This window comes from Polypterus senegalus, chromosome 10, assembly GCF_016835505.1.
Source record: "Polypterus senegalus isolate Bchr_013 chromosome 10, ASM1683550v1, whole genome shotgun sequence".
Lineage (NCBI taxonomy): Eukaryota > Metazoa > Chordata > Cladistia > Polypteriformes > Polypteridae > Polypterus > Polypterus senegalus.
In genome coordinates, this window is record NC_053163.1 from 8,335,792 (window position 1) to 8,362,332 (window position 26,541).

The window sequence follows — 26,541 nt, forward strand, 5'->3', positions numbered from 1 at the left end:
TTGGCTCCCGCATCACCACATAATCTATTTGGTTTTAATCTGAGCCTATAAACATCAGTACAGTTAAGCAAGAACCATATTTTAGAAATGTGAAAAACTGTTGTAATTTATGAAAATTAGTATAAATAAGTTAAAAGAACAATGTCTCTCAAAATATCTAAAAAAACAGTTGTTCATAAATAAAAGTGTGAAAATGACATAAAGGACAAATTAAACATTCACACAGAAGATTTCGGACTATAAATCAGGACATAAACACATACCTTTCATACAAAGCTTTTCTCTGTGATACAATATGTACAAAGCTATCAGTATCAGTATCAGTATCAGTATAATTGATAAAACTATGTTTCCAATTCCAGCCAAGCTGAGGGAGTTACCTGTGCAAAAAGAGAAAGACTGAATTACAATAGTGGAATAAAAATACAACACCACACCAATTTCCAGACAGCAGAATTTGACTCATAATTATTACCTGAAGGTAACTATTTAAATGCAAATCATTAGCATAAGTAGTCACATGTTATGCTCTTTGACTATTCTATACATTTTTTACAGTGAATATTTCAGTTTGGTCTGTTACAATACCCAAGTGTGATTAGTAACTGTTTGATACACATATTTCTATATTCAAATACATTTTTTCATATTACACTTTTTCACTACAATTCTAATCCACTTAATATCACTAGTGTACTGAGTAAATACATCTTGTGATGCTTCTAATGACCTCTTTAGTGATATTCCTGGTTTCTTTAAGTGTTTTGCATCTTTCAGCATCATACACTTTCATCCAGGTGACCCAGCTGAGACTGATCAGACCTCTGCTTGTGACCGGAGAGCAAACAGACTATTTCAGACTCATAGCTCTCCTCTCTTGAGTCACAGCCATCTAGAGGCCATCTCAGTCTCAATCGTGGCATTGGTGATGGCTCTTTTCTTCCTCTCTCCCTCAATGCTCATGACCTAAGAGCTCTGTCCTAGGATCTGCCAGTGAAGCCCCTGAATCTTATGTCTACTGGAAGACACCTTGTTCTCCAACCACCTTGTCTTCAGTTGATGACCAGCTGACCAAACGCACTTGGTGAATTTTTCTCTTAAAAGCCTCATCCATACAATTTCCCATGAGACCATCAACTCCAATCTGTTTGTTGTCTTCAGAAGTTAACCCAATAAACTGGTGGAACTTCAAGCTGTCTCTCCAGATCCACTATCAACTGCCAGTCCCTTACACAGGACGAGATTCCTACAAATCTCTTGCCTAGGAGGTTCAGCTGCTCACCAGCTCTAATGAAGCTGATTTTCTGTTTACCAATGGAAAGACCTGTTTGGTCCATTTAACCTCCTCACGGATGGCTTTCTCACATTTTTAAATGTTGATCATAGCACCACTAGTATCTTCCCTCTCAAAGTGCCTTCGCACAATTACTGAAATTATGCTTCAAGGGTCCATATTTGTAGCATAGTGGGCAAACGCTTGTATACTTTACTTTTTCTACTTTATCTCATATATAGATGTAGGATGGACCGGGGTGCACACCATACATTGCCTGGATGAGGAATTGAATCTACTGGGGCTCAGCTCACCATATCTCCAATCAGGTCAACTTCTTCTCCAGAGCCCTGTCCCATCTTTTTCTATGCCCATGATGTTTCATTGTTGCCATTCTACAGAACCTTTCTTCTTCCATTGCAGCCCTCACTCAAACATTACAGAAATATATTTTTACTAATAAAGCGCAGGCATGGAAGCTATGACAGCTACACCGTACAATAAGTTGTGCCAGAGACCACTATGTAGTCATTCTCAAAGCAGTTACTATCAAAAATGAAACAGATTGTGAAATAGTACAATCATAAGGGCACTACTCTCAAAATAATGTTCCCTCACAAATATCTATTACCCATTTGAAAAGGCATTAATAAAAAAGTAATTAAATACTGTACATACGTCTCTTCTTTAAGAGCGCTCAGAAAATGCACAGATTTGCCCACAACTGCTTTCTTGAAAATACAGCGAAAATAAAAATAAAAATAAAATTATACATTAGGAAAGCAACTATACATTTCTCTCAAACCGAGTATGAGTACCGATACTTTTTTTTTTAGTATTCGACAGTACCGATACCATTGAAGTGAAAGATTAGTATTTGTTTATGTCCATCAACTGCCAACTTCACCATTAACATCACATATAATACTCATAATCTATACTAATAAAAGGCAAAGCCCTGACTGACTGACTCACTCACTCACTCATCACTAATTCTCCAACTTCCCGTGTAGATAGAAGACTGAAATTTGGCAGGCTCATTCCTTACAGCTTATTTACAAAAGTTAAGCAGGTTTCGTTTCGAAATTCTATGCGTAACAGTCATAAATGAATCCTACTTACGTGCATATATACAGTACATTCATAGCCTGCAGCTCGGTCACCGTGTGAGGCGGAGTTGCATCCCCCATCACCACACCTCCCACGTAGTTGGCTGCCTGCCTATATTGCGTCACCCATCCCCATGCCTCCCACATAATTGACTGACTGCCTGCCTGCCTATATAAGGCTGTCCGTCAGCAGCAATCAAAGCTGTGAGAAAACAGTAAAAAGAAGGCGTGTCAAACGTTGTGGTACATTTTCTGATGCAGCTAGACGGAAACAACTTCATGACGCTTCCGCCAAATACTCGCAGAAAAATCCACAAGTTAATAGACACACTGTCGCTAAATAATCGCAAGCAAATCCACAAGTTCATAGAGACGCTGCCGCTAAATACTCGTGGGCTAATCCACAAGTTCATACAGACACGGTCGCTAAATATTCGCAGGGAATTCCACAAGTTCATAGACACGCTGCCGCTAAATATTCGCAGGCAAATCCACAAGATGATACCGGGAATGCCTGTTAAACATCTTAGATTCACGAGTAGCGATTTGGGTGGTGAGATGTCTATCGATGGTGATCACCATCGATCAAAGAACTGTCACTTACCGAGTGGTTTCCATGCCCGGAGATGCCGCCTGGCTTTTCCATTCTCTGTGTTACATATTGCACTGACATATCAGGCTCAATCTTGGTATCCAGAGGAACATTGTGTCGTATGTATTGAATGACTGGGACAGGTTCAAGGTGTGGACTGATGACGGTACAGGAGATAATTAGACTACACAGGAGCACTAGAAGAGTGAAATGCTTAACCCCTTCACCTGTGCTTCTACATGTGAGTTGATAGCTGCCGCTGAATAGTTCGGATGTCACTTTCAAGTGTACAGAAATGGCCAAATATTTTACACCTTTTGAGAATCACCAATGCCTCTTAAACATCTTAGATTCTCAGGTGATGATTTGAGTAGTGGACACTTTGATGTTTATGAATGTTTCAACTCTGAAAAGCTGGATGCGAGGTTATCGCTGAAGCCGGTTGTATGCTTACAACGCTTGACAGATGCCGAATGTCACTTCAACACAAGTCCAGCAAATATTAACGTAATTGAAAAAAACCATGAAACTCAAACCGATTATGACAGCAGCGATCCAAGCTGTGAGAAAACAGTAAAAAGGAGGCGTGTCAGACGTCGTGCTACATTTTCTGATACAGCTAGATGAAAACAACTTCGTGACGCTGCCGCCAAATACTCGCAGAAAAATCCACAAGTTAATAGACATGCTGTCGCTAAATACTTGCAAGCAAATCCAAAACTTAATACCAGGAATGCCTGTTAAACATCTTACATTGACGAGTACCGATTTGGGTAGTGAACACTTCGATGAATGAAACCTGTTATCTTTACAACGGTTGACAAATATGGAATGTAACTTAAACACAACACATCCTCCAAATACGAACCTGATTGAAAGATATAATGATAATCAAATCCTTGATGACAGCAACACTCATAACACTCACAAAACAATTACATTGACAATCATGTTACGTTATTTTTAAAATGTTTCCTTTTCTTTTTCATAACTTCTTTAACACACTACTTCTCCGCTGCGAAGCACGGGTATTTTGCTAGCTTGGAATAAAATAATTTAAAATTAAATAAATACCTCAAAGTAGTGTACCTTACATAGTTTAGATTACAACACCTTTTTTAAAATGGCTCAAATTTTACAGAAAAAAACAAAAAATCAGGAGTGATCTCCCCTCGACTTTCTCGTATAGCCAGATACGGGGACGGATATTTGAGGAGTAAACCGCAAGACCATGATTATATTTTTATATTATGTACATTAAAGAACCATCAACAGCAAATAAAATTAATAATATATTGAATAATTATTATAAAAGTAAAGTTGAATAAATCGGACTCTGTAGCTCCATGAATAAATAAAAAAAATTGAGTATGTGTTCAGGTAAAGTATCACTTCCGGTTGATGGATTTGGCCCAAAAGTTAATACAGAGCTACAATTTTGGTGTAACAAGCACATGCCAAATTTCATCCATCTATCTTGTTGTGTTTTTGAGTTATCTTGTTTATACACACACACAAAATTCCAAAAACAGTATTTATGGACTCAGGGAGGTCTAAAATGTCAAGATTCGTCAAAATCTCAAGGTCAAATTTTTTCATGATTACTATACTTTCTCTACATTTCGTATGCAAGAAAGTAAAAAAGTCAAAAATCACATGCAATTAATTTATATAAACTAAACTAAAATTGTTTCAAGTCTTTCAGCCTGTGAAGCAATAGTACAACACAGGAATTTCTCTTACTGGAATGGTAACACAGTGGTGTAAAGTTATACTGGTCAAAGATCATTGGGGAACACCTGCTGCTGGATACTCTACGACTATTTTGGGAAAGTAAGCAGCAGATTCCTTTTGATAAACAGAAGCTTCTCTGTTCAGGTGTAAGCTTGTTTCCAGTTTCATTAATAATATGTAACAGTGCACTAAATAACTTTTCACTCTCTCCTTACTACTGCATGGAGCTAAAAGGTATTTCCTTGACATGTCAGACAAAGTGAGGAACCGCACTTTACTAACTGACCAGGACTGAAGTGGTTTATTTGAATGACAAACTGTGCTCTCTCCCAGGTATGTTTCCAGCTGTATGGCAGCAGCCTATTTGAACACAGCACACTGATGACGCTGCATGTTCATCTACAATCCCATTAAACAGACACTTCAAACAACTACTCAGCTGGTCCTTCCACTGACTTTTGGCAGGTGGTGGCGCCTAACCCTGTCCAGCTGTCTCAAAGGCTACACAGTTTCTGCAGTTCCAGCAACACCATCTCTTTGACCTCCTTGAAAAGAACCAATCCTTATGTATACAACAGGAAACATTTATTTTTGATTTTACGCATACCAGTTTTATGTCCATTAAACATACAATGTTTGATATCTAAAGATATTTTATGAAATTAAAGAGATTGCTCCAAAATTAAAGATTTCTTTTAATTAGCAACACTAGAGTAGTAATTAATAATGAATTTTTTAAATTTATTTACACATAGTCATGTTCAGGATGCAAATTTGTGAAAATCTATTGCTAACACATGCAATTTCAAAAGAATATCTACCCGTCAATCTGAGCGAGAATGAGATATTCCATTGAACAAGTTTTTAATAAGGAGTACGATATGGAACATTAAAATAATAAATTGGGATAGAAATACAGCATGAGGTCTTTCTTAGTCAAAAGCAAACATAACATTTCTCCAGTGAATTAATTAATTTGAATTCAAAGTTATCGATATTGACACAGACACACAAAACCAATAAAACCAACATGTAAGTTTTATGTTCGGTGCTTGTTTGCAGTGTTACAGTAAATGGAAAAACTCCACATGAATAATATTTCACATTAAGAAACAATAATGAAGCACAGCATAGATTTCTATTCCACTGCGTTCTGTCAGAAAACAAATACATCGGTATACCTGTGTTGTGGGCAAGACTTGGAATTTTTGTACTTGAGTTCTAACGCATTCAGGACGGGCTGAAATCTCACGTTGTCAACAACCAACAGCGATTGGTCATCACAAACAATATACTGAGCAAGCAGTTCTGTTATCTTCACTGGTCGCGGGTTATCGTTTTGGCATTTTTTTCTCTCCTTGCTAGAATCTGCCGCAACATTGTCTCTGGCAATACACAGCATCAGCCAATTCACCATGCTTATTCTTATGTTTACTTTCACAGTTTTCAGGTCACTAGGCTTTGGTTTTCATTGTTAATTATAAGACTAGGGGGCTTTGCTCGCCCTCCCCCATGTTTGATTTACCGGATATACAATTTAAAGAGATTGTTATTTTCATGGGAATTGTTACATATTCATTATTTTCACTTTTACTTGAAAAACTTTTGTAAAAACAATACTTGTCCTTTATTTCCGGCCCCGGGCGTGGTTATATCTCTTTCTCACAGGACGTATAAGGCTGCTCGCATTTTGAAGGGGGGGCTGAACGCACGCTAAGGAGATGCCGTCGGATCATCTGCTGTCTTTCTGCTGCTGTTGAGCTGCCTGTTCTGCTTGTCACATGCCGCTGTTTTAAGAGCTGGGAGCACATTATGCATGTCTGCCAAAAGCAATCCAACAACTGCTAGGTTAGATGTCCGTGGACTTGTTTTAAATGATGGCTCATTGCCTTGTCTCGTGTGACGTTGTAAAAACAATACTTGTCCTTTATTTCCGGCCCCGGGCATGGTTAAATCTCTTTCTTGCTGGACGGATAACGCTGCTCGCATTACTGTCGCACTGCCCATCAATCATTTTAAAGCCTGTACTGCCGCTGTGCTTTTTGCCACTTTGTGTCTCTGCTGCTCGCGTTGTGATCGCTTCTCCATGATCATAAATATATACTCATAGCGTATGGTCCATTATTGTATAAATCTACTTTTTGTGCATTGAATGATGCGAAGGCGAAAAGACTTTGTTTTCTGCTCTTTGCCTTTTATTTCTGACCTCGCTTTGTCCTGCTCTTTTTTCAATGACACCTGGTTCTGATGATTAATCACCATTTGTTTGCGCTAATGCGATGTTTACTATCTTTTTTTTTGATACTGTAGCGACTGACGTAATAAAGTGTCACAATCGTGAACAATCGCCGACTTCGTAATCCCAAACACAACTTTCTAGCACCCTCTCCAACCCCTCATCCCCCAGGTCTCACCTCCCTCCCCACCCTTTACCACATCAATCAATACCCAGCTATCAGTGTTCCATGCTGTACTCTGCCCTCCCTCAATCGGACCTAACAGTCACTTAAAACAAAAAAAGCTTCAACCTGGCTGGGACACTACAATACTTTTGAATTTTACTGCTTTCATATTTTTTACATTTCTCTGCATGTGTATCGCGCCATCGTTTGTTTGAGCCTTTCAAATTCCAATGCTTTCATAATCTCTGATCTGCCTTTTATTCTCTCCAACGCTTTAGGGTGTCTTTTTTCCGCGCTGCTCTTTCTACTTTGCTTAGTTGTTGACGTTTCATCAGAACGTATTGTCCTTATACGCTTTATATGTGCTGAGAGCGAAGGTTCTGTGTGTGCTACATGCCTTTACACGACTGATTGTTTTACTGGCTATACCCTCTTTTTTGATATTGTTTGCATCTCGCGGGTCTTTTAAGTGTCTTCTGAGAAGATCACATCTCGTCGCACTGCTTTTCCTTTCCAGGATTTTTTTTTTATAGCAGAGAGAAAACTTTCACTTCACATCATCACAGCAACTCGTAATGTGATTCAGTAGTGTGTGTGGCCCCCACATGCCCGTAGGTATTCCTAACAATGTCTGGGCATGCTCCTGATGAGACAGCAGATGGGGTCCGGAGGAATCTTCTCCCACGTCTGGATTAGGACATCAGTGAGCTCCTGGAAAGTCTGTGGAGCTACTTGGCGGCATCAGAAGCACCGATAAATAACGTCCCAGATGATCTCAATTGGATTCAGGTCTGTGAAACGTGCAATGGCATTAACACCTTCATCATCCAAAAACTGCTACACACTCTGACCACACAAGGCAGGAACCAGGAGGAACCCAGGGCCCACTGAACCAGCATAAGATCTGACAGTGGCTCTGAGGAATTCAACCTGGTACCTAACAGCAATCAGGGTTCTGATGTCTTGTACGTGTAGGTCAGTGAGACCATCCAAGGATATGCGTCACCAGACCACCAATGAACCACCGCCAAACCAGTCATGCTGGATGATGTTGCAGGCTGCATAACATTCACCATGGCATCACCCACATAGGGTCCGTTTCTGAAAATTTGGTCAGAGACATGCACACCAGTAGCCAGCTGGAGGTCATTTTGTATGCTCTGGCAGTGCTGCTCCAGTTCCTCCTCAAATAATAGGAGTAGACACCAGTCCTGCTGCTTAGCTGAAGCCTACAGCTCTCCTTGTGTAATGGCTTATCTCCTGGTATCTCCTCCATGCTCTTGAGACTATGTTGGGAGACACAGCAAACCTTACTGCAACAGCATGTATGGATGTGCTATCCTGGAGGAGCTGGACTACCAGTGCAATCTGAATTGGCTGCAGGTGCTGCCTTTATGATACCAGCAGTGATAAGGACCTTAGCAAAATCCAAGACATGAGAAGAATTAGTCACAAAGGATAAGGAGAGAGCGATTGTCTGTGGCCACCACCTGAATAAACATTCCCCTTTGAGGGCTATCTTTCTGTTGCTTCTACAGGTCACTTGTTGTCACTTTTATTTGCACTTTTGCATCCCAACTGGACAGATTGATATCCTTGGAGTTTAACTGACTGACTGGAATGATTAAGTGCTCCCTTCATTTTCTTGAGCAGTGTATATTATATACACACCAGATATACACTTATGGTTTAATAAAAACTGCAATCTCTAACAAACACATTCGCAGGAAGTGTGTGCCCCTGCTGGATACACCTTTACTGTCAGTTTGGCAGCACAACCTCCTTTCTTCATTCATGGCCTCATGAAAGCTATCCTTAACAATATTTCAACATGCTCCAAGAACCCAACTATTAGCCATAAACAATTTAAATTTGTACATCACTTGTACCTCACTGCTATCCATTTGGCTGGTGAACCCATCTGCCACCTGTGTCCTTTAAATGCCCCTGGCACTTCATATGTTTAAGACTGCCCTCCAGTGTATGCTTTTTTGTTCGAATGTATCCAACTGTCACTTCTCTGAACTTGATTTCTATCCAGTCTGGGTACCATCTCTGTTAAGCCTCTTGCTGGATATTTTCTGATTTGCTTTCCGTAAACATCTGGGAGTCCTCCATCTTTAATTTACATGAACTTATGACAGCGTAGATCAATGGATCATCTGACTCCAATATTGAAAAGTGGCAAGCTGCTATGCACTTGGTTTGAAGCTGGTTGGCGAGGAATCCAAATCGTGTCAGTAATTTTAATCTGAAGTTCTCCTCTTTTCTTATTAATTTTCTGCCCTGGGGCTCGCCTTATCTGTCTGGCCTCATTCAGTGGTCTGTGTGGGCATCTTATAGGGTTGTGGATAAACTGTTTCTCATAAAAAAAAATTCCCAAAATGTTTTTTACAATTACTAAACCTTAAAAAAAAAATGAAAGTGTGATTGCAAATTGTTAAACTATATCTACAAAAAGGTAGTTTCTACTTCAATGGTTACTATATGTGTCCTGCTGATTGAAATTTGTTGCTTTTCACTAATAAACAATAATAAATGGCAAAGAAGTTTTATGCCCCGTGGCATCGTAACTGTTCTATCCCACATCTTGTTAGCTGTCAGCTATTATTTGTTGAACTGTACTCCCCCTTCATCATGTCATTTATTAACACACCAGTCAGTCACGTCCCACACTCACAGTGGTGCTATAAAAGTCTATGAAACTCACGTAAAGCACGTAGGTTCCATAATAAACATTTGAATACAATATACCCCATGTGTCTCACGTAGGCACCCCTTTATCTCTTGTTTCGGTTACGTACAAAACGTATCTTTAGGGTATATAAACCCCTGGGTCTGGTTAGTTGTGGTACGCAGCAATTTGAACCTCTGTCTACACACTTCTCTTTGTCTTGATCCAATCGTGGAAATCACTCGCCTTGTAAGTGTCTTTTAAAGCTTCATTGTTTAATGTATACTGTCTGCTACGTACTGCTTTGTAAATCATTCTTTATTGTCTTTGATTGTACACCTGTAAATGCCTGTATGTTTCTTTTGTATATATTTCAGTTTACAACGAGGTACGTCCAGTAAAAGTCTTCAAGAAAGCTCGCTCACCCCTTGTCGTTTTTTATGTGGATGTGCCAATTTGTTTAAGCTCTCTGCGGCCGTGTTGCATTGACAGCGTGGAGCGAAGCAGAAAAGTAACCCTTTTAATTCAAAACACATGGTAACAATTAAAGTGAAATTAAATGGAAGCAATATATACTGTGTACCAAGAAATTATTTATTTTAAAATTGACACAAACTTATATTAGGCTATCTGTAGGTTTGAACAGCAGGGATACATTAGCAGGATGCTGAGCTGATGGCCCATTGCAGAAAACAAAAGGATTCCAGCACTACTTGCTGTATCTTCAACACTTATAGTACTGAAAAAATGTGTGGTGGTTACAATTGTAAAGTTATTAAAATGAGGTTGACCATTGATGTGATTAAAACTTGAAAACCTGCTAATAAACTAAAGCTGACATATTAGGCAATTCTGTGTCCACGTTTTTATGTACAGTAAAGAAAAACACCACAGACTAAAATAGACATCCTGCTAGGGTAAGATATTCAGAATTGTATCCTTACCTGTAAGTTTGAATTTCTTGGTCGTGCTGATTGTTTCATTCATCACTTTCACTTCACATGTGAACTCATCATTCTCGTCTACAGGGTTCAAAATGAGGGATTCTATTGTTATGAATGTACCGTCGTCTTTCACTGCAGTTTTTCTCAGAGGCACCCCGTTCTTCTTCCAAGTAATGCTGATTTCCTCTGGGAAATGTCCGTCTATTATGCAGGAAATTATCTGATCTTTGTCTCTCACCAAAGTGTCCGGAGTGATTGTCACCTTCGGCAACTCTGTAAAAGATGAGAGACCCACAAACTTAAAAATCCACTTAAGCAGACCCATCACACAAAATAAATATTAAGATGTGCATTCGCAAGTCTGTGGATGTCAATATAAATTTCCAATATAAAAACATATTTTAATTAAGCCTTGGTTACGATAATTATTTTAATAACATATTAATGTCAAAAGAAGTTTAATTAAACAAATAACAGCAGTGTTGATATTGTGATCAATTAAGCACTACATTGAACAGAAGGTTTGTAACAATAAGTCATTGTCATTATGGGCTGATATCATCTGCTTCAGAGGACAAACTAAAATCAATAATATATACAGTATATATAATTTACTCAGAAATCTTACAAGAGTTAACCAAATAACTGCATGGCAACATAACCAAACATTAAATGCATTAAACACTGTGAACACCACAGCAGGTGCTCTAAGCCTCACTGGCCACTTTATTAGGTACACCTGTTCAACTGTTTGTTAATGCAAATATCTAATCAGCCAATCACATGGCAGCAGCTCAATGCATTTAGGCCTGTAGACATTGTCAAGACGGCCTGCTGAAGTTCAAACAGAGCATAAGAATGAGTTAGAAATGTGATTTAAGTGACTTTGAACGTGGCATGGTTGTTGGTGTCACACAGGCTGGTCTGAGTATTTCAGAAACTGCTGATCTGCTGGGATTTTCACGCACAACCATCTCATCTCTAAGGTTTACAGAGAATGGCCAGAAAAAAAAGGAAAACATCGAGTTAGTGCCAGTTCTCTGGGCAAAAAGGCCTTGTTGATGCCAGAGGTCAAAGTAGAATGGCCAGACTTGTTCAAGCAGATAAAAAGGCAACAGGAATTCAAATAAGCACTCGTTACCACCGAGGTATGCAGAAGAGCAGCTCTGAACACAATATGTCGAACCTTGAAGCAGATGGGCTACAGCAGCAGGAGACCGCACTGTGTGCCACCTCTTACAGCTAAGAACAGGCAACTAAGGCTACAATTCACACAGTGTGACAGAAATTAGACAATACAAGACTGGAAAAATGTTGTCTGGTCTGACAAGTCTCGATTTCTGCTGCATAATTCGGGATGGTAGGTTTAGAATTTGGCATCAAACACATGAAAGCAGGGATCCATCCTGTCTTGTATCAACAGTTCAGGTTGTTGGTGGTGGTGTAATGGCATGGGGATATTTTCGTGGCACACATTAGGCCAATTGAACATCGTTTAAATGCCATATCCAACCCGGGTATTGCAGCTGACCATGTCCATCCATTTATGACTGCAGTCTACCTGTCATGTCCTGGCTACTGCCAGCAGGATAACACACCATTGTCACAAAGCACAAATCATCTCAAACTGGTTTCTTCAACATGACAATAGTTCACTGTATTCAAATTGCCTCCAGTCAACAGATTTCAATCCAACAGAGCACTTTGGGGATGTGGTGGAACAGAAGATTCACATCATGGATATAAAGCAGACAAATCTGCTGCAACTGCGTGATGCTATCACGTCAATATAGTCCAAAATATCTGAGAAATCTTCCCAGCATTTTGTTATATCTATGGCACATAGAATTACAACAGGGGGTCCAAACTGCTACTAGCAAGGTGTACCTAATAAAGCGGCTGGTGACTGTATATGATATTAATTATAATCATATTTAAGTTATTCCAAGGCGATACTTTATAGTAATTACGCATCAACACCAGAACAGACCATCAAACCACCAAGCAAACAAAACATGTCCAGACAGTTTAAACAGTACAAACACCATGGTGAGTGCAGAAAGTACAAACATGCAGCCATGCAGAGATAACTCATTGAGTGTGGAGCTCCCTCAGTAGAACTTGTTTAGATGGTCTGTGCCCATGTCTTCCACAGTGAACAAAACTGGCACTTGTGGTTTAGTCAGACTCTGCTTGGCACATCCTTTGCAGATAATATTTGTGCAAGTTCTGCTCCAACCTCTTGTTAGCTGCACTCCATCTGCAATCACCATCAGTGTGGGGCTCGTTTGCTACAACAGACTAAGAGGCAAAACCCTTTCCCATCTTGTCTGTAACAAATATTACAGTACTGATTTTATGCATTTTTTTATGAAAAGTGATGCTGTCTGCAGTGCAATTATGAATGATCTGCAATAACAACTTTGAATGTACAGTATGTGCAAACTCCTGTCTACAATAAACCTGAGTTGCCCTCCAGTGGTAAGTAAACAATCTGGGTAAGAAAAAAAGTTGTGGTTGCTGGAATGGCCACATTAATTTAAAAAAATTGCTAATTTAATTCTTTGTGAATTATGAAGTGGATGCTTTGCATTATTTTATTAAATAAAAAAGTTCATTTGTTTCTCACAAAAACCCATTCGTTAATGGATGAGCCTAGCAGTCTGACTGGGTAGACACAGCGCCCTAAAGCCCACTCAGAACAAGAGGTCTGAACCAGAGACCTGCGGAGGTTTAGTGATTTAATATGTGAGAGTTCATTTACAACATTAGACACCTGCTACTTGTACAACACAAGAGTGTCCACAATACACGTGGACTTGAGTTACATACACAGCAGGACATTATCTGTTAAAATGTGCAGTTTATGCCTAAAAAGTTTGTGCATCGTCATAACTTGAATAAACATGCATCTCAAATCTTTAATGATATTAATGTCTAACCCTAATGGATGTTATTACACAAACATTACTTGTGAACTCTGAAATTCCAATGATTCATGGCCAAAATCAGGAGATAATGACAGTGATTTTTTCGCAGAAAGGAAGGGCAATTTCTCTGTTTGTGTTGAAGAACGGCACACATTTAAACTTAGCATTACATTTTGAGGGCAATTCTACCAAAACATTTAAGATCTGTCTTATAAATCTCAAACAGAAGTCATAATACATCAAGTCTGCCCAAAAATAAACAACATTAAAACTCAACTAGAACTTTATAGGTACTGTATACTGAAAATAGTTTCTAGGCTCTTCTGAGACTGTTGTGTTACAAAACAAGATATGATTGCTCCAATATCATCTTCCGTCGGTGTGTGCATAAACTTTTTTTTGGCAAAGAAGGTGCCATCCGATTTCTTTCCCAGAACCAAATTTTCCAGAGTTTCAAGAGTTTTCTGATTAATTGAACAATCGATAGAAGTGATTTCTGAGTGAAACCCAACAGTGTTGCATTCAAGTTGATTTGGCTGATTCATACTAACAAATGGAGGTGTAATGAATTAAGTTTGGAGGGCTGGAAAATTTAAAAAAATAAAAAAAATTAAAAAATATTTACTACTTTGGTATCACTTTCTTTAAATTATATCTCACTTAGAAAATGCATTTAATTGCTCATATGCAGTAACAACAACAGCAGGGCCTTTACTTTCATGTGAGGGTGTACAATAAACGACTCTTTATAACACAATATGCTGTAAAGTTATTTAACACACAAATTCTGTCTGCTACAGTTATGTCACCACTTTAATGAGAAGAAGCTCTCAGTGGACAAATGTCATTTCTAAAGGAAGCATTGTGTTGTAAATATTGAAAGAAAAAAAACATCTCTCTATTATAAAAAAAAAATCTTGGAAGGAGACGAGACGTGATTTTCTCAGAGAGACACTTAAACGCCCGTGAGACGAGTCTTTGTGCCAAGAGATCAAACCAGGCCCGGGGCCGGAAATAAAAGACAAAGAGTAGGTGACAAAGTAGAACGGCATTAAGAATTCAAAAATGCTGACGTGATACACATGAAGAGCAGGTCTCAAAAAAATGATAGCAAAGATCGCATTAGCGTAAACAAATGGAAATTATTACTCGGTGAAATAACGGAACAGCGAAAAGAGATTGAATATATTGTTCAGATTCAAACTTTAAGTCAGAGACTTGTAGATCGTCTAATGCGTGTTGCCATCAGGGAAAAGTAGTGTTCCTTCCCAATGAAGAGGTGTATCCACGAAAATTAAAAGCGAAGCGAGCAGGGTGTGAATCCCCCTAGTCTATTAGAAACATAAAGCATGAGTATGGTCGCTAGAAGGAGATTACAGATGTTGAATGACAAAAAACAAATAATAAAAATGACACTATGTCAAGAAAATTATGTGTTTACCTTTCTGCAGAATGAACTGCCACACTTCAAATGGTTTGAACACCACTGCTAAAACATCTGACATTCAATTACTATATTCCACACTAATACACTGTAGTGCCTTCAAAGTCTACAAAGCTGTGAGAATATCAAATCATAACTGGACTTTTATAAACTTTTCGTTCATTGAATGTCTCAAGAGTGTGTGAAATCCAAACTGGACTTGTTTATGGTACCCTATACTCAGACTAGCGTAGAAAAAAAGCATCTACGTCAGCTCTATCGGAATGTGGCCCCGTTGGAGTTTCTGATTACTAGGAACGGGGAAGACTACTTGGACCTGAATAACACGCTTCTACACGTCCGATGCAAAATCGTCAATGCCGATGGAACTAATCCGGGCCCCGTGGCCAGGGTAGCCTTTGTTAATTATTCGATAGCCGCCTTATTTTTAAGTGGATGTCACCTTGGGAGATCGCTTAATATCACAGAGTTCCACCCTTTACCCGTACAGGGCCCTTTTTGAGGAATTGTTAAATTACAGCAACGAAACTCTCAAGTTTCAATTTGCTTCGGGTCTTTTTTACAAAGACACGGCCAACGAACATGAAAACACCGCCATGGACGGACCGAATGAGGGATTCAAAAAAAGAAACGGATATACGGCCAAGGGTAAAACAATAGAACTCCTTGGACCTATTCATTTCCGCCTATTTTTTCAAGAAAAATTAATTCTAAACGGGGTGGACGTCAGAATAAAAATGGTGCGCAGTAAAAATTAATTCTGTCTGATGTCCGGAGATGCCGAGCGTTACAAAGTAAACATTTTATCCGTTTTGTTAAGAATGTTAAAGTTTCGGCGACGGTGAAAATAGGGCACGCCCACGCTCTAACCACCGCCAATGCCAAGTACCCCGTGGAAAGAGTGAATATGAAAGTTCTCAGTATGCAGGCCGGAATACGAGTGAGCAATCAGGAGAACCTGTTCTTGGGACAAATACCCAAGTACGTGGTCCTAGGCCTGGTGGATAATGATGCCTTTTCCGGGGATTACGCCAGAAACCCCTTCAATTTCAAGCATAACCAGGTGGAATCCTGGCCTTGTATTTGGACGTAGAGTAGATTCCCGCCAAACCATTTCAACCTGATTTTGCTAATGACATCACCACTCGAGAATATTACAACCTCGTGCTGGCCTACGGAAAACATTTGAAAGACCTGCCTATAGCCATCAAACGCTCTGAATTCTCCCAGGGATACACTCTCTTTTCCTTTGATTTGACGCCCGATCAAGAATGCGGAGACCATTTCTCCTTGATGAAAACCGGGAACATGAGATTTGAAATCCGCTTTCGACAACCCCTACCCCATACTGTGAATCTAATAGTGTACGCCATCTTTGACAACATCATTGAAATAAACCAGAGAAGAAACATACTTTATGATTACTAAAAAAAGCATGAACACCCTGCAGATCGACGAACTCCTGTCCGGTAACCCGTACACAGAAAATCTGTTTTACGAAATGCTGGCGTGCAACAAACTGTCGGAAAAAATACTCACGGATCTCCCGGCCATGATCGTCATCAATACTCACTGTCAAAATCAACCCGGAGAACACTGGTTAGCGATACATCTCAGAGAAGACGGAACTGGAGAATTTTTTGATTCCTACGGCGCCCCACCAGACTTTATCTATTTTCCTGAGGAAATATACAGCTTTTTAAACAGAAAATGTAAAGACATTATTCACCATACCCGACAGCTTCAAAGCTGGTTTTCTAACGTCTGCGGACAACATTGTATTTTTTTCCTGCATCACAGAAGGAAAGGACGTTCTTATAAAGAGATTATGAACCTCTATTTTAACGAAGTCACCAAGAATGATGATATGGTTCAAAAGTTTGTCAACACCTTGTCTAAGAACGCTTCCAGAGGTTTTCAGGATCATCCCTGCATGCAAAGTTCTACGCCCTGTCATTAACTTAATAAAGAATAGACCGCCTGTGTAATCCAATGTAATATTTTATTAAAAACAAAAATATAATTACATTTCAATAAGGAATCCATTCATTCATTCTGCGAGATCTGGTTTTCTTGCCCACAGGTGTATCGGGAGCAGCAGGAGCAGGGACCGAGGCAGAGGCAGCAAAGGCAGAGGCCCCGTCCGGGGCAGAAGTTTTGAAACTCTCTAGAAGTTCTCTCGTGTCGATGTTCGGCACGGCAGAGGTTGGAATGTTCAAACCGGCCAGGGCCTTAATAAATTCTTTCCACCCCCTAGGTCTCCGATAGGATGGTATGTTGTGACGGGCGGTTAAGTTTCGCATTAGATCGACCATATTCGTACCGGGTAAAGGTTCTCCGCGAAACACAAACTCTCCCAAGCCATTCCAGTAGGTAGTATTAGAGTGATGCGACATTTTCTGTAAAATAATTTCAGTATATTTCTTTGATTTATCTGGAGCACTTTTCAAAATCTCGTCGTACACCCTTTCTTCTGGGGTACTAGGGGCCTCTTTGAGAGCTCCCGACGGCTCCTCCTGGCTCTCGGCAGGCAGCAATAACGTCAGAGAACCGGATTCTTTATCCGCTTTTTTCACAAAGGTCAGGTATCTTTGCAAGACGGTTGTATAAAGTTTTACTTTTGCATTGGCGCTCAAGTCACCGCGTTCAGGTATGAGTTTCATTTGTTTATCCAGTTCACTTTCCGTAGCGCTTAAAAAGTCGGTGGAAGTTGGGGCTTTCTGATGCCATTGAGCCATTTGTTGTTGTGGGACCAGGTACATCTTGCGCGTGTATTCCATATTTATACTCTCAATCCTATTAAACTAGTAATGAAAGGAATGGGAGCGCTTAATAGGGCCCCGAGAAACCCTCCTTTCTGATGTAAAAGGACTTTTTTCTTTTTAACGGTGAGTTTTTTATCGCCGAGTTTTTTAACGGAGTAACGATGCTTCTTCAGCAACTTGAACTGTCTGGAAGTCAGGGGTACGTGGCCTTTTAAAGTATTGAGAGCTATTTCGGCCACAGCGTAAATGAAATCGTCCGGAGCCTCGCTCAACAGCGCTTTTCTTCGGCGACAGGAGACCCTGTGTAGGTTCTTGAGCAGAGGGAGATTTCTTTTTATTCTGATCGACATGCCGGCTCTTTCTCAAATACTCGGGAAATTGCCCGTCTTTATCTTTTCACGACGTAGGCCGCAGGCCAGTCAGGAGGAAACAATCCGGTACGTAAACGAAATTTGTCAGGCGTCTGGGCTTTCAGATCCACCAACAGATAACCGTAAGGGGGTTGTGTAGAGTCCTCAAAGGCCTCCAAGAAAAATTTCACCCTACTGGGGTACATTTGACGCGCTAAATTCGTAATTTGCAGTTTATCTCTCAGGTTTTTAAACAGGGTAATGTAATTGGCGTTCAGATTTATCGTTCTACTTTTCTTGCCTTGAAAAAATACATTTTGGACCAAGTAAATGATGGACAAATTCCGGTGATGAGTATATTTAGTGAAGGCCCTCTCTATCTCTTGGCTATGGCTCACCTGTTCCATCAAATCGTCGACGATCGCCAAATTCACTCGGTCAGGCGGTAGTAGTTCATCGTCGCTGAAGGAGGCGGATAACCCCTCCAAAAATCTGATATTGGGAAATTGGGCTAACAGTTCGTCGTACAGAGTCTGCCAGCAACTATAAAACCAGACTATATTGTCAGGTCGGCGAGAAAGTACACGGTTCGCGTGCTCTAAAACCTTTTTCACATAATGCGATTTACCCGAACACGAGGGTCCCAAGACTATTTTTGAGAAAGGATGCTGAAGTCTAACGTCAAAGCCCTCTTTAGTATCCATAGGGGAGAGATGTGAAATCGGGCAAAAGAACCCTTTTGTTGTACGCCACTCTGAATCTTTTTCTGAATGGACGATTTTGCAATGTCAGGTTCTTTTTGTTCCTATGAATCTGCGTGCCGTGAACCGTTATTTCTTTCGTGACGTCTTGTTCTACAAAATTATGCACTAGATCCATTAATGAGTATGGGTTTACCGCTTGAGCCGTTTCGTGATTGAGAGTAGTGCCCTTGACCTTCATGCAGACCTTGCCTTTGAACATTTTGTACGCATACGTTTTCGGACCCCCGGAAACAAATTCTTCTATGAAGTCGTCAGGATCTAGTTCACTGGTGAGTTCACCTAAATAGTCCCCGAGGGGTGGAGTGTACTGGCCGGGCGAAGCTGTGAAGATAACGGAATCTGTGTCATGATACAAAATCCTGGGCCCTAAACGATCCAACAATTCGTACAATTCTAGTCGGGCATAGGCCATGGTGAAATCGGCGATCACCACATTGACGGGCCCGAGTAGAACGTATCTATCATCAGCATACTTCCACTGGACTTGAGCGATTTCGTGGCTGATAAAGCCAAAATAGGAGACCCGATACACGTCTGAGAACAGGTAATCGAAGAATTCTTGGGTGTGTGTAACAAACGTCGTGGTCAGTTGGTTAGGCTTCTGACCGAATTTTCCCCAAGGAGAATTCAGAAATAGCCTGGAAATTTGTCTCTTAGCGGGGCTGGAAGCTATGTTTTCACTCTCCAATAATACGCCTTCTTTTAAGAAATAGTCGTCCACATAGCGCCGGCGGGACGCTTCGTCCCGGGCCCAGGATGGTCAGCCGGAGGCCTCCTGTTTGCCTTTCAGATGAATTTTGATGTACTCGTAAAATAAATCTGCGGTACTCTGTTCGTAATGCCATATCTCATGACTTTTTAAAACTCTGTGCCCTTTCTCTAAGGCCTTGATTATCTCGACGCTGCATCAGGTTCCTGTTAAAGACCTTTCCCGATCGTTGTGACGGCAAAGGCCGGTGGACGTCCAAGTTTCTGCGCATGTATGACACAGAACGAACATCAATTTACCACAAATTCTTAAAGGGAGGACCGGAAAGTACAAATTGCGAGGGGCTAACACGGTGATTTTAATGAGCCCAAAGTATTTCTTAAGATCGCCAAACTCCTGGAAAACAAGGGTCGGATGGCCGATCGGGTAGGTTTTTGTTTTGTTGACGTAAGGGTACAGACTCGTAAAATCGTAATAATGCATTTGCTCGTTGCCTTGAACCTTATGATATAATTTGATCGTGTTGGTGCGCCCTCCATACAGGGCATCATGGGGATTGATAGGTTCAGGAAACTCAAAGCGTCTTAAGAAATCCTGAAGCTCCGAGTCCTCTTTTTTCATGCGTTCCCATTGATGTTCCCAAAGGACCCTCACCGTCAGATTAAATGTTTCAAGCAAATTCTTGAGTTTGTCGTCAAACGTTTGAAACAAATCGGCATAAGGCGTCCCCATGAGAGGCTGTTTGGCTTGCGCCTCATAGCACTCTGGACAGCCGTGATAAAAGCAGCCAGCAAACTCAAAGGCCGTCGGGACACCCTGAACTTCAGCGTAACCATCTAAATAAAAGGAACCCATCTTGACTTCAGCTTGATTCAGGGTGTGCCGAATGTTTATTTTTTCCTTTTCGGAAAGAAACATCAACCGTTGAATAGAAGCATTAGAATAAGCTTTGTGAGTGCTTTTGTAATGATCACTCGGAATGATTCCGATTGCATTATCGGCATGCAGTTTTGTCTGTACATGGACAGGCAGAGAGAAGCTAGGGTCATACACTGAAAAGGATCCATATCGCCGATCATGAGCACTTCCTCTCTAAATTTCATGCACACCGTTCTCAAAATAACCACATCGTTTCGACAATAGTAGGCCATCTCTTGTCTAAAGTTGAAGGTACCGCTTTTAATCGAGTCATACCAAGACAAAAACTCCTCTCTTTCCTGGCTCATCATGTGCTCAAAACCGTAATATATTTAGGTTCGGGGTACGGTCCGATGTAATTTTGATTTTCAGCGGTGTTAAAGAAATGGGGAAAGTACCCTTTTGAGCCTGGAATCCCAGGGCTTTGGGCATACTGCTCAATTTCATAGACAAGAAGTTCAACGAATCGATAAATCTCAAGTTATAATCTTCTTCTATAAAGCACATTAGTTTACACCCCTGAGATGTAACAGACGGAGTTTGTCCGCTCTCGACGAGATATTTCAAAAGGAAATAGCTGTCATACCCCTTAGAATTGTAAGCTATGAACGTGTAATCTTCATATTTCAGACATCGATATCTGTGAAAGAACTTTGCTACGCAGTCCTCACCGGACCAACTCCAAGATTGACCGTTCCAATGCATGCAGTGGATGTAATTGGGGATGTGGGTTCTGTCATCTTGACGGCACTCAAAATCGTAGAACACATAGTTTTCTTGGAGCGGTCTTTGCGGTAAGCTTTGAATAAAACACTGATGATTTTCATCCGACTCTTTCACGACCGCTCTACAAACACGGTAGTGTTTGGGTCGACACTTGTGAGGTTTTGACTCGGCATTCACCACGTATTTCTGGTTGCAGAGAGCGCAGACTTTCTGGGTATCGCAGAGGCTTTCAGACCGACGTGTCCTTTCATTAAATTTACGTGTTTTGTGGAGATCGAAGCAAAACCTTGATCGACAGAAACGATGGCAATCGGAACATCGAAAAGCCTCCCAGTCAACCGCTCGACAGTCTGTAGATAAACAGACGTTGCAGTGCTGCTCGCAGCGATGTCGTGACGGGTTAGAATATCCCGTGTAGCAGAAATCGCAGATGTAGTCAAATCCCAGAAAGCCTTTTAGATTCAAAATACAGTAATAATGCTCATGGTGCAAAAACAAGAAAGCTGTCTTTGGATTTCGGCCCTGGGACGTTTCAAATTTTAATAGAGCGCTAGCGTTCGGTTCCCGGTACCAAACGATAATTTTAATACCCATGAGCCTCTCAAATTTTTCTACATCTGAAAACGTTACTTTCTGATCTGTTGATAACCCGACTCTGACGTGCAGTTGATGAGCCTCTTGTTCACACAGTTTCTGATTGTTTCTGAACCTGTCATTTAATAAAGCCAGCAATCCCCTGGCAAAACAGCACTGATCATCCAGGTTGAAGGAGATCCATAGGTGATTCAGTTTCTTTTGAACGATTATATCGTTGAAAAGGGTACAGGCTTTATGCCTAGGACCCCCTCCGCCGGCTGGAACCCTGACTACCTGAACGATTAGCGTCAGACTGGAATAGGCTAAAATAGTGGCGTGACTCTGGAGAAGTAACTCAATTTGATGAAAAAAGTCCTCGACAGAAAGCGTACCCACCGGGGTTAGGGAAAAAACACCGGGGTTGAGAGAATCGGCGCGTAATTCTAGCTGCACTAAATCCTGAGGATTCAAAGTGCTGGTAAAACTGTCTAAAATGTGCTGAAGGGTCTCGTGCATATGATGAAATACTTCGGCAGATGAATCAAGTGTGTAGGCCTCAGAAAAACTGAAGCGGTGTCTAATCTCGATATTGTTAAATTTTGAACGCTCCATGATAGACAAATTATTTAATCGAGAGGTAGAGGGTTGTGGAGAATTTACTGACGGCTCTAGAGACGAAGGATTCTCCGTATGCGAGGTAGAGGGCTGTGGAGAGTTGGTTTCGAGACTCAAGTTTTCCCCAGACAAATTAGTCACTCCTGATCCTGTTTGAGGATGCGGGGTTGAATTACCCGACTCTGTTAAGGCCTTAACAGGCGAATGTTGAAGACGGGCCTTACTGGGCCCTGAGGTACCTGATGTACACGATGTACGTGAGGTAGAAGGTTGTGGGGATATTACATTCGTGTCTAGGGCATGAGGCTGTGGTGATGGGAATGACAGACGTTCTGGCCTCAGAAGAGGTATTCTTCAAAAGCTCCAGCAGAGCGTTAACTACGGCTATTTCATCAGAATTTAGAGCCTGGAGCGCGTTGTCAATCAGGTCAAAATTGTCGATCCGATGTGTTACGGGGAATGGTGATTAAACAATTTCAGGAGATCGTGGAGGGGTGGGGATTTTAGGGGGCTTTATAGAATATTCGAGGTTATCAGACATCTCTTTTAATAGTCTCAGGTTTTCACTGGACGGTCTTTTCCTACCTTTACGCCCTGCCGGATATTCACACCCACTGTCTGATTCACCGCCGTTGCGGTCACTGTCACTGCTGTCGCTGCTGCCGCTAGACCCGTTTTCAGGCATGACCTGAATTTAATCAAAGGTGACAGTTATGATCACAGAGTATAATAATAATAGTAATTTGCAGTCAATGTTATTTTTCATGCAAAAAAGTAATATAAAACCTATCCTTTAATTTTGGATTAGAACCATGTAAAAAGCATACAGATGCATCAAATGTAAGCACATTTCGGGTATGGAATTGGACATAGGAGCCTCTAATTCTACAAATTGCTCCAGTAACAGGCCAAGGTTTTCAGTCAGCTCTTGCAGTCTTTCTCGATGTCTCTGTTCGTGTTCAGGCCGGAGGGAATATCATGATGAATAACGATTTTGACGCCGAGATCCTTGGTCAGAGTGAATCGTTGTCGGCGAAGGGGACACCCAGCGGACTGAACGCCGTCCGCTGCTTTCAGAGGGGACGGGAAAATGCTGTCCGCGGCTGTCAGAGGGGGGTGGTGTTTGTGGAGTCTGCCAGTTACGATAGAGGACTAGATTTTCTGAACCGTCCAACAACTGCGTTAAAACACCCGGGGAACCTGAAAATAAAAGTATGCCCTTTTCAGTTAAAGACCTCTTTTCACAAAATCTGGAGATACGTCTGTACCCCTGTGTTTTACTTCGATACACTGAAAATGACACTGCGATTGGTCAACTCAAGGGATTCCCTTTCAGAAACTGTTTTGTTCTGTAAAGGATTTTCGTCTACAAAAAAAAAGAAAATGTATACGCTCTTTAAAATAACAGGCCAGACTCACACACACAGGCACGCATACAAAATGCATAAGCTCTTTAAAATAACATTCCCCGCACCCATTGCCTGCCATAGCTCAAACAAAATGCTTACGCTCTTTAAAATAACAGGCCACACACACATACACGCACGCACACATTTAAAATGCATAAGTTCTTTAAAATAACATGGTCTGCCGCAGCGCAAAAAAAAAATGAATACACTCTTTAAAATAACAGGCCACACACTGTCACACACAGACAAGCACACACACACACACACATGCAGGATGATGATGATAAACCGAGGAGGTTTTATTACGCGTCAACCCCCCTTTTCACTCCCAGTTCAGACCTATAGAAGCACGGCACTATAAAAAATTCTTTTATGGTGGCTAGACAGACTTTCGCAGATGCTAGGCTAATTGTAACAACCCAAAACATTTTAACAAAGCGCACGTGCACTCCATACAGTAAAATGGACACAAACTTTTTCAGATTAGACAACCGGCCCTGATAAATACAGGAACATGTTATAATATCCATTTACCCTATGATTCAACAATACACATGGCGCGTCTAAAAACCCTGCGGACTTTGGGCTCGACAATTCTGAATGAAAATAATTACATTTAGCGAAAACACCAATATTACAAGAGCGTGAGTAATCACAGGCACGTGCGCGCTCATGCGAACAAGCGTGCACCGGTAGGAACTTTGTAAACACTTTATTGATTTTCAAAATATTCTTACCTGTTTCATCATAATGGTTTGAAGAATCTATTTGGATATAAATTTCTAAAATAAATAAATAAATTAATTAATAAATAAAGGATTCAGCTGCTTTATGTATACTGACACATATGCCAATACACACCCGGCATACAGCACACTCAAAATGCACTCACACGGACAGTTCATGCGGTTAGTTAAGACCTATACATTTAAAGCCTGATAAATAACGGATTGAGTTAATAGTTTGCATTAAAATAATTACATTTCATTTGGTGAGTGGTTAGGAGCGCTTTTCATCTTGCTCGTGTCCGACCCCAGTCAAACTCGAGCATGCTCAGATAATCAAACCATGAAACTCCCGTAATCATGCTCAGATAATCAACCCATGCACATTTTAAACAAAATATTTGTAAAAATGAATTACCATTTCCCGAATCAGTCTCTATATAGACATCTAAACGAAAAAAAAACATAAGGAATCAGACCTAAAATTTTTAATACATGCTTGTTTAGCGTGTATAATAGTTATGAATAGGGATTAATAATAATAATCAAAAATAATGCTTACCGTGATCTTGTGGGACAATAGCTTCTGCAAAAATAGTCAGTATGAAGAATGTTAATATTGCATTTTAGCCATTACAAATTACAAGGTAACGATCAATTAATGCCGATAAGACGCATCATTTTGAGAGACTTTCATCTTGTTTTTTTTCTTAGCGGTTTGCAGACGTGTAAGACCTATGGGCTAATCGCAGTGTTATTTTATACAAAAAGAATTTTTTGAAGTTTGAACGGTCATTTTTAATCAGAGATATGGTCCAATTATACAAACACACTGGAATTTTTTGAAGGTTGAACGATAATTTATAATCACAGATATGGGCCATTTTGTCAGACAATTTACACAGCCAGGTGTCTATCTGCTGAAAAGGTAATCTCTGCCTGTTTAGTAAATATTAAACATCCGTCCTTTTCTCTATTTAGATCAGAATATTGTTGCGGCCAGACCTTGAGTTGCCCAGATAAAGGATGAACCTAAACTTCCTTAACAGAGATGAAAAAAAGACATAAGCAGCTTCAAAGTGCCTTTCTTTACTCCCAGAAGGACCTCAAAAGAATTCCTCAGCGGCGTGGGAGTCATCTTATGAGTTGCACAGCTCAAGGATGCAATCATCCCTGCCGGAACCTAAACTTCACTTTAAAAATGAAGTACAGCTCATGACTTTATGGTCTCAAGGGGGATGGGTGCTCGAAACGGCCAGAATGAAAGTGCTTGGCATGGGGGGGTTCCAGCCCTGTGTGAGCGCTCTGAAGGCTTCAGGAGCAAGCACGCGCACGCAGACTTTCCTTTCTGTATGTAGAGAGAGAGAGAGCACGGGCCTGCTCACAGGGGGGTCTGTTAAAAGCTGACTGAGAAATGCTGACATTTGGTCTTTCTCTCTGGGAGATTCTCTCTAGGCTTTTCTGTGAGATGGAAAAGGCATCTTGACTTAGATGAACCAAAGATGAGATAGATATTTTAAATAATAGATACAGGGGTTCTTACCCAAAGCAGAAGAGGCTATAAGGTAGCTCGCCCCGGCTGGAGCGCTGGGACCTGGGGCCTAGATTCCATTTTCCCGGTCAGAGTCTTTACAAAATGCTTCGCTGTTTTATACCGCCCTTTCTGAAGTGGCTGGGAAGTGTGGGAAGGCTGGCCGTCAGGTACAGCCTGACCCCGCGGGGGCCGAAACAGGGTGCGATCGCACTGGCTGGCTCAGACCGTGTCTGCCAGATGACAGCTTGTCTGTGAGATGGGCAAAAAAGCCTGGAGCTGCAAGTCATAAAGCCAAGATGAGATAGATATTTTAATTTCGTGTTCATGTTAAAATCATAGATAGAACCG

At 40.8% G+C, this 26,541-nt stretch overlaps 1 protein-coding gene and 1 long non-coding RNA gene across 2 annotated transcripts in view; both read right to left on the reverse strand.

Annotated features, from left to right (window-relative positions):
* Window positions 1-237: 237 nt before the first annotated feature.
* The window catches only part of LOC120536364 (tapasin-related protein-like), a 39,824-nt gene continuing 13,520 nt past the window's right edge, over window positions 238-26,541 (reverse strand). Inside the window, exons 3-4 of the mRNA XM_039764689.1 lie at window positions 10,729-11,001; window positions 238-380 (exon numbers count right to left, since the gene is read on the reverse strand). Of these exons, the coding sequence (XP_039620623.1) occupies window positions 238-380; window positions 10,729-11,001 (416 nt within the window). The remainder of the gene's footprint in view (window positions 381-10,728; window positions 11,002-26,541) is intronic.
* Window positions 23,406-25,090, reverse strand: LOC120536665. The gene is made up of 3 exons (XR_005635163.1): window positions 25,078-25,090; window positions 24,672-24,716; window positions 23,406-23,725 (listed from the first exon to the last, which is right to left on the reverse strand). It is a non-coding gene; the product is annotated as an uncharacterized LOC120536665 (long non-coding RNA).